Source organism: Mus pahari, chromosome 7 (assembly GCF_900095145.1).
Source record: "Mus pahari chromosome 7, PAHARI_EIJ_v1.1, whole genome shotgun sequence".
NCBI classification, from domain to species: domain Eukaryota; kingdom Metazoa; phylum Chordata; class Mammalia; order Rodentia; family Muridae; genus Mus; species Mus pahari.
This window is the reverse complement of record NC_034596.1, coordinates 79,109,984-79,119,606: the sequence shown is the minus strand read 5'-3', so window position 1 is coordinate 79,119,606 and position 9,623 is coordinate 79,109,984. Positions and strand designations below refer to the sequence as shown.

Below are 9,623 nucleotides of genomic sequence, written 5' to 3'. Positions count from 1 at the left end.
CACAACAAAGTAATTTTAAAGAGATATAATTAAAGAACATTGTCAAATATGATACTGACTAACCATTTTTATTTTATTTAATCACTGAACAAATGGTAGATTAACATTTTTACAAAGCCTTTAGTTAATGATAACTAGTTTAAAAACATGTAAAGAATAAATGCACATGTGACCACAGTGTGGAAACAAATATGGTAAAAATGAGGATAGAATAATAAAAATTACTTTTTGTGATTAAAAAACCAAGATAGTAAAGAAGGCACTACACCAAAGAAAATCTTGGATTTGACATAATTGTAATAAAGTTAATAAGTTTATCACTTAAACTTTCTCCTGCTCAAAGTTTTTCTCAGGGCAAGTTTGACATCTTTGTTTCTCAAGCTGTAGATTAAAGGGTTCATCATGGGGACCACAATGGTATAGAAGACAGAAGAGACTTTTCCCTCATTCAAAGATCCAACTGAGGAGGGTTTTAGGTACATAAATGCACATGACCCAAAAAACAGAGAAACAGCAATTATATGAGAACTGCACGTGTTGAAGGCTTTTGATCTGCCCCCACTGGATTTTATTTGGAGGATATTAGAGAGGATGAAGCCATAAGAAATAAAGACAACAATACTGGGCACAGTGATATCTTTACCCGCTATAAGGAAAATCTCTACCTCATTTACATAGGTGCTTGTGCAGGAGAGCTGCATCAAAGGCAGAAGATCACAGAAGTAATGATTGATGGTGTTCCCATCACAGAAGGTCAGTCTCAGCATACATCCAGTATGAATCATGGCATCAGAAAATCCCATCAAATATGTACCAAGCATAAGATAGGAACAGACTTTAGGAGACATGGCAACATTATACATGAGTGGATTGCAAATAGCCACATAGCGATCATAGGCCATGGCTGTCAGGACATAACATTCAGAGATGCCAAAAAAACAGAAGAAGTAGAGTTGAGTCATACACCCTGTAAAACTAATAATATTCTTCTTTTGTACAAAGTTCATAAGCATTTTGGGTGTAATAACAGAAGAATAGCAGAGGTCTATGAGGGACAAGTTAAAGAGGAAAAAGTACATAGGGGTGTGAAGGTGAGAGTTCAACCCAGTTAGAAGGATCAAGGTCAAATTCCCCAAAACTGTTATCATATACATTACTAGGAAAGCTAAGAAGAGGGGTATTTGGAGGTCAGGGTTATCTGTTAAACCCAAGAGAATGAATTCTGTTACCAAAGAGCCATTTGTCAGGACCATTCTTCTCTAATAGAATCTGTGGAGATAAAAAAATAACAGTGAAATTAAAGTGCCACAGAGACTTTACAACTGTTTGCTTTCCCACACATATGACACATGTGCTGCGAATGCCTGAAAATCCCTCAAGTGCTTGGTGGATTCTATGGAAGATTAAGTCAAGAAATGTTAAGAGTAAAATGATTCAGTTACAAAATAGGATTCAGTTCTGGAGAATCAGTGTTCAGCATGTTATTAATATTTAACAAGGCTTTGCAATATACTTGAGTCTGAATACATTACATCTTACAATTGTCTGTTCATTTTATATAAGTTATGTTCACCCCAAACGCATAAAGTCAGTATGTTGGGGGGAAAGCATATGTGAATTAGCTTCATTTTGGTCAAGTCACAATGAATAAATTGTTCAAAACAAGTTGTAAATCTTCTATGATTTATTTCAGATTTCACGAATGTCTCAAAATAGGTCTTATATAAAAGTTGCACATTAGCATAGACTCCAAAACATACATATCAATAACATAAATATGGATCAGGTTGCACATATGTATCTGTATTTCTATGTGTATATGGTGTGCATATTAATGAAAAGGAGGCCATACACATTAAGGAAAGCATAGGGAGTTATATAAGTGTGTTTGAGAGCAGGAAGAGGAATGAGAAAATAATGTAACTATATCAATCACAAAAAAAAAAAAAAAAGAAAAACCAATGGCCAAAATCTTTTTATAAACTTCTTGTCAGAGAGAAAGCAGTGATTTTTTTTTTAATTTGTCCTTGCTATACCAAAAGATCATATCAATTTACAATTCTGTGTTTCTAGGATTTCACAAATTTGAAGAATGAATCTAATTTCTCATATTTCTTGTAATTCCTTTTTGAAATGATGATCATAAAATATAGTATGAATTCTTAATCTTCTGAAGAGCTAGATCAAAGATAAACAGCTTTTCTCATGTTCACACTTGGAGACACCAGAAAACTTCATGTAGTTATTTCTATACTGCACTTACCTGTGAATCCACAGTAAAATCTTCACCAGTCTCTTCGTAGAGCACAGATTCCAGTTTTAAGAAAAGGAAGTGAGTTGTTTTCTTTTACATGATGGACCATGATATATGTTTATGAACTTAGGTACAAAGGTGTAACTTTCTCTTTAGGGATTGGTATGACATTTATCCTTATGCTAATATTGAACTCCTGTTTGCCACTGACATCATCTCTTAAGGGAAATCTTTTGTTGTGGTATGTTTTGGTTTCCTTTGTGAATCTTTAACAGCAATATCCCACACATTCCTATTCAATCTTCCTTTATATTTTATTCCAAGTTTATTTTCAATATATCATGTCTCAGATATAGCCACAAATAACTTTTTAAAAGTTTTGCTTCTTACTCTATTAATTTTAAATGAACTGTATCAAATCCGAGAAGGCATACCTGCTCTTGTGTAAATACTCTGTCCTTGTTCAACACCCCAGTCCTACAAAGTCACTTTTCTCTGTTTTACCATCTTAGTTTTATGTGGAAAAACAAAAACCAACCTGATGAAGTGCCACGCCTACTTCAGTGGTGGCTCACAACAGGCCTGAAAACCTGAAAGAGTCCTGAGGAAAAGAGTCTCACGGAGATTCAGCCTCCTGGAGTCCTGGTGTTTCCAATAATCTATATACACAAACCCGATCTGCATGCTAGTATGGTGTATGCTCTCTTTCAATATTATTAATACCTTTAACGATTAAATTTATACCATAGGNAAAATTCCTTAAAGCCAGGAGCTCAGAATTCAGTGAAAAGGTTACTTTCATATGCAAGTATTTACCAAGACCTAGGATATAGGGGGGTGGTGGTATTGCATTATTCATGAGAAAGTCTGCTACTGCTGAACCCCCTGGTGCTAGCTTTCACAAGGCTTAAAGGAGTAGCACAAATTGTGACTAAGGTGTGAAATCCTTACCTGTCATTAGCTGACCCTAGGCAGAACTGCTTTATCTTAACTGTAAANATNACCTGGCTCCTGTAAGTCCCTTTGAAGTCATTCCTCTGTTTTGTGTCAAGTAACTTCAATGTACTTTACCTACTGTGACATCCTACACCTTTGATCTCTGTACTTTATAACACTGGTGTTCACTTTAAGAGAATGCATTCAATTTTACACCCTCTCTCCTGTGGACTGTCTGTCACTCATTCGCCGAATCCTCACTCACCTGCAACCAAGAGACCCAGTTCCACACAGATCAGGGACCCAAAATGAGGCCAGTCTGTGGCAATGAAGGCAATGTATAAGGGAACAAACTATGCCAGGGACTTTATAGAGTTCAGAGCATAGGTTAGTCCATAAATATTATGACAAGGAGCACTCCACAGGTAGACATGGGGCTGGAATAGTAGCTGAGATGTCATATCTGATCAAATGCATAAATTGTACACAAAGCTGGAAATAGATTGGTTTTTGAAAGCTCAAAAGTCATCCTCAGTAAAACAATTTCCCAAATAAAAGCAAAGGTAATCCATCAAGATCAAACCCCTAATCCTTCTCAAACAGTTCCACTATATGGAGACTAAGCATTCAAAGATATGAATCTATGGGGTCATTCTCATTCAAACCAGTATAAACCTTAATTAAATATTTTTAATAAAATTGAAATTTTCTTAGCAAGTACACTGCTCAGAACATAAATGTAACAATATATTAATGAGGCCAAAGATCTTATACGCATTACAATAAGAAAAGAAGCTATGTACTTAGGCAAGTTACTTAACACTTCTGCTTCCCAGGTTCTTTTATATAACATAGGAATTGTTAAAATGTTATAAAACTTGTCTGATCATTTTGTTATTAAGTGAAAAAGAAAAGTTTTTTTTTTTTTTTAAAAGACCATCATTGTACTTGAGGATATGGTGAAATATCAGCCATGAATATCAAGTGCTCTTGAGTTTAGAAAGGAATAATATCCATATTAATACATCATTAGTAGAAAATATCACAAGTTGAATATCTGTGTAAATTAATACCAAAAGTGGATTATTTCTGTCATATTTTACTGATTGCAGGAGATTTTGCATGACACTAGGGAGAATACGAATTTTGAATTTCTCCTTTATTTCATGATATGCATTTCAAATATGATTAGCCCCAGGGCTAGCCACAACAGTTATGCTAATACCAAAGCCACCCAAAGACCCAACCAAAAAGAGAAATTCAGACCAATTTTCTTTATCAATGCAAAAATACTCAATAAAATTCTTGAAAACTGAGTCCAAGTACACATAAAAACGATCATTCAACACTATCAAGTAGGATTCATCCCTGAGATGCAAGGATGATTCAATATGAGGAAATCCATGAACTTAATCCACTACATAAACAAACTCAAAGGAAAAAAAAAACACATGTTCATTTTCATTTCATTAGATGCTAAAAACCATTTGAGAGAATTCAACACCTGTTTATATTAAAAGACCTGTAAATATTAGGAATTCAAGGCCCAAACCTAAACCAAGTAAAAGCAGTACACAACAAACCAGAAGTCAACATAAAACTAACTGGACAGGATCTTGAAGCAATCCCACTAAAATCAGGTACTAGACAAGGCTGCCCACATTCTCCCTATCCATATCATGCTTCAAGTTCTAGCTAGAGCAATTAGACATCAAAGGGAAGTCAAAGAGATACAAATTGGAAAGGAAGAAGTCAAAATATCACTATTTGCTCATGATATGATAGTATACTTAAGTTACTCCAAGAATTCCACCTGAAAAACAGCTTCAGCAAAGCGGCCGGATATAAATTTAACTCCAACAAACCCCTAGTCTTCCTATACTCAAAGGATAAATGGGATGTGAAGAAATTAGGGAAAGGCACCCTTCAAAATAAAACCACATAAAAACACACATTGAATGTATTCACTGATAAGTGAATATTAGCCCAAAATTCCAGAATTGCTAAGATTCGATTCACAGACCATATGAAGCCGAAGAAGAAGGAAGACCAAAATGTGAATGCTTCTGTGCTTCTTAGAAGGGTGAACAAAATAATCACAGAAGGAAATATGGGGACAAAGTGTAGAGTGGAGCCTGAAGGAAAGGCCATCCAGAGACAGCCCCATCTGGGGATCCATCCCATATACAGCCACCAAACCAGGATGCTATTGTGGATGCTGGGAAATGATTGCTGATGGAAGCCTGATATTGCTGTCTCCTGAAAGGCTCTGCCAGAGCCTGACAAATACAGAGGCGAATGCTCCCAACCAAACGTTGGACTGAGGGTGGGGGTCCCCAATGGAGGAACTGCTGAAGAGACTGAAGGAGCTGAGGGGGTTTGCAGCCTCATAGAGGGAACAACAGTTTCAAATGGTCAGATCCCCCAGAGCTCCTGTGGACTGGATCACCAACCAAAGAATACACATGGAGGGACCCAGGGCTCCATCTGCAAATGTGGCAGCGGATGGCCTTGTTGGACACCAGCAGGAGATGCCATTGGGCCTGAGGGTGTTCTGTGCCTCAGTGTAAGGTACTACCAGGCAGGGAAGACCGGAGTGTGTGTGTGGGTGTGTAAGGGAGCACCCACATAAAGGCAGGGGAGGGGGAATAAGATAGGGGGCTTCCCGAAGGGGAGAACTAGAAAGGGGAAAATATTTGAAATGTAAATAAAGAATTAACTTTTTTACTTTGTGAAGATTAAAAGAAACCTTAACATATATATTTTATATATAATACATTTTATATATGTTTATACATTTTATAAAGTTTAAGCAGAACATACAAACACATGCATATATACAATGCTTACTTTTTTAATCAATGGTTTTTCATTGCAGTTTTCTTCTGTTTACTGGTGTTTATTTAATTCAAGCTATCACTGTTTTTCATATTTTAATATAGTAACATTAGTGACACCTTTTTTTTTTTCTAAACCATTCCAAATACTGCTTCCTGCTTTCTTTCAAATTTATGGGCTCCTTTTTTTTATTAATTGATCTTTAATGTTTAGGTAATGACAGCAAAAATGATTAGTAGTATTCAATCCAAACATTTTATCCACAGTAAGAGAAACATAAAAATCAATTAGAGGGATGTGTTTGCCAGCTAATAATTCAATCGTCTTTCATCAGTAACTGGGGTGGAAAACAAACTCAAATATATTAATGACAAGAAGACAAAATGTGACCATTAAATGTGCCTTTGACCCGAATATTTTTCAAAAAATAAAGGTCACACACACACACACACACACACACACCAAACATAAACCCCTGTAGCCATCAAAATACAAATCCAAAATACATTGATAAAAAAATGTCATCTAACTCATATTGGAAATAGTCAAGAAAAATGAGTAACTAGCAATACAAAACTATGATGAAATACCACATCTGCACTGAAGCAGGAAATGTGGATATGGAAATGTTAGTGAGATAGATGCAAAAAATCAGTACAATACTACCACATAAATGATAGTTAAATACCTAGGGAAATCGTATTTAGCCAAGAATATAAAGCCACACTCATAATTCCTCCAGCATAATACACATTAACAAATCCTGGAATTGTCCTAGGAAGCCATCAATTGAGTTTCAACTACAAGTTATGATTTTAACTCTTGGCTTTGTCCTCCTCATTGCAGAATAAAAATGTGCTCAAATTTTAATCATTCTTCAATTGTCTATTAGACTATATTATTCCAGGATAAAAATGACTATAAAAGCTTTATTAAAAGAGAAAAGGAAGTATAATTCCTATAGCCCTGTAATGCATACACACACACACACACACACACACACACACACATATATATATATATATATATATATATATATATATATATATATATTCTTCATAAAATCTGGTGGTTAATATGTGTGAAATAAATACAACACAGCCGAATGACATAAGATGAACAAATGCATAACTATGGTTTTATTTACTAGGAACTTAATAAAAACACCTGAATCATGAAAGTCTGGCATTGACAATGTAAACACTATTGCCCAAGAAAGAGTAAAACACCAATCTTATTCACACTTCATTACATAAACTAATGAGAGCCAGCCATCTCACCACAGGATACATGGACAGTGCACCATCTGCATGGCAGATCATTGGATATATTTAGGATACAACTAGAGTAAGAGTAAAAAGTAAGTTTAATGTCTTACTGTAATGCTTAGTTAAATGATAAAAGAAGATTTTTGTCAATAGTATGAAATTAAAGGAAATTTATACCAAAAACATCTGAAAGAACAAAAATATCCAAATATCCTAAAATGATAAGTTTTTTTTAAATAATAGTTTGAAAAGTGGTTATGTTTAAAACCATAGAAAATCTCACTAGAGTTATAAACATAATAATTTTTTATGAAAACAGCCTCTTGCCAAAGATTTTTCTCAGCGCAATTTTAACACCTTGTTCCTAAAGATAGACTAAGGGGTTCATGATGGGAAAAACATGGTATAGAAGACAAAAGACACTTTTCCCTGATCCATAGACCCAGGTGAGGAGTGTTGAAGATACATAAATGCACCTGAACCAAAGAATAAAGAAACGGCAATTATGTGGGAACCGCAGGTGCTAAAGGCTTTGGACATTTCTACAGTGGATCCCATTTGAAAGATATTTGAGAGAATGAAACCATAAGAGGTAAAGATGGTAACATTGGGCACACTGATATCTTTACCAGAATTAGAATCTCTATTTCGTTGGCATAAGTGCTGGTACAGGAAAGCTGCGGAAAAGGGAAAAGATCACAGACATAGTGGTTGATGATGTTCCTGTCACAGAAGGTCAGTCTCAGAATGCATCCAGTGTGGATCATGGCACCATTGTGGAATGGATCCTGATGATATTCCTACCATCATGATTGAATGATGATGGATCAACCTTGTTCAGGTTATATGGAAGTTATAATATTAATCTAAGGTCATGAATGCAATGTTTATGTACTTTCTTTCAGAAAACACTTTACATCAGCATATCCCCTCATCTTTGGCTCTTGTATGTTTTCTTCACTCCCATCCATGATGTCCTCTGAGACTTGGGGGGTGATATAGATGTTGTACTTAGAGATGAACACTCAACTCTTACTGATTCTTAATACTTTGACCAGTTTTATGGGTCTCTGCATTAACTCTGCTACACCTTACTAAGTAAAACTTTTTGTCTAAGTCAACAAGAATCTAATAATCTGGATATAAGAATTTATTTAAAAAATAGTATTTAAAACCATGTTTATTATCAATACAATATTAGTGGATCCCCTGCCGAGGCTTATGTGCCACTCTTGCCATGGGCTACTGATCAGAGTTGCATATACAGTAGCATGCAGTGTTCCCCCCTGTTGAGAGAACCTCAAAAATGTAATGAACGGTTATTCCTAGAACAGTCGTGCTACTATTGGTATAATGAGCACATTGTGCTTGATACGAAGTATTGCATCTTCCAGGGTTCACAGAAGGATAAGACTGCTGAAAATATTACTCTACTGACATCCTATATGATATATTCTAGGGTCTCGAATGCTAGACAGAAGAATAATAGCTTCTAGTTCACATCCAGCATGATCTCTCATTGACTTGTGATCAAAGTACAGGGTGCCTTCAGCCATAGGATATCACTATCTAATCTTGGTTGTCAAATAAAAAGAACAGTAATACCCTTTATTGTATATATAACCACAAGTCATAAGGTATTATACAATTAACAATCATATGTAATTTTCTATGAGTAGTGCATTGTGTTACACCTAAGGTTTCTATTGGTGTGGTAGAACATCATGTCCAAATGTCTCTTGAGAAGGAAAGTGTTCCTTCAGCTTGCATCTTTACTGTACAATCCATCATCAAAAGCAGTCAGGACAGGGACTCCAGTATTAACTTGACAGAGGCCATGAAGTGATACTGCTTAATGTCTTTCTTCCATCCCTTGCTTACCTTATTTATAGTATGACCCAAGATCATTTGCCTATTGATGTCATTAACTCATAGTGGACTAGCCCAACAATTATCAATTACAAAAATATTCCACAGTCCACTTTTATGGATGCATTTTCTCAAATGAGGTTTTCTATTCCAAGATGTCCCTAGACTATATGAAAGTTAAACAAAAAAGTAGAATGGATATAAGTTGTCTCCATTGAAATTTTCTTTATAGTTTTGAATGAATCATCCTGTTTAGTATCTAAATTGTCAATATTTGAAAGGAATACCAATAATTTAGCCTTTAAAATGCCTTTAGCTACATTAATGATTTCTTTATTAGTTTTCAAGAAAGGCATAGTTTTCAACAAATATTGACCCACATTTTAATCTTCATTCATGTGCACTGCATACAGGGGCCAAATATAATAATAATCTTTTCATCTAGTCCTAAGCATCTC

At 35.2% G+C, this 9,623-nt stretch overlaps 1 protein-coding gene across 1 annotated transcript; it reads right to left on the bottom strand.

The window, feature by feature from the left end:
* Positions 1–317: 317 nt before the first annotated feature.
* LOC110324359 (olfactory receptor 145-like) lies at positions 318–1,762 on the bottom strand. Its single transcript, XM_021201865.1, has 2 exons — positions 1,749–1,762; positions 318–1,257 (listed from the first exon to the last, which is right to left on the bottom strand). The coding sequence occupies exons 1-2, from the start codon at positions 1,760–1,762 to the stop codon at positions 318–320; spliced, it is 954 nt and encodes a 317-aa protein (XP_021057524.1).
* Between the last annotated feature and the right edge of the window lie 7,861 nt (positions 1,763–9,623).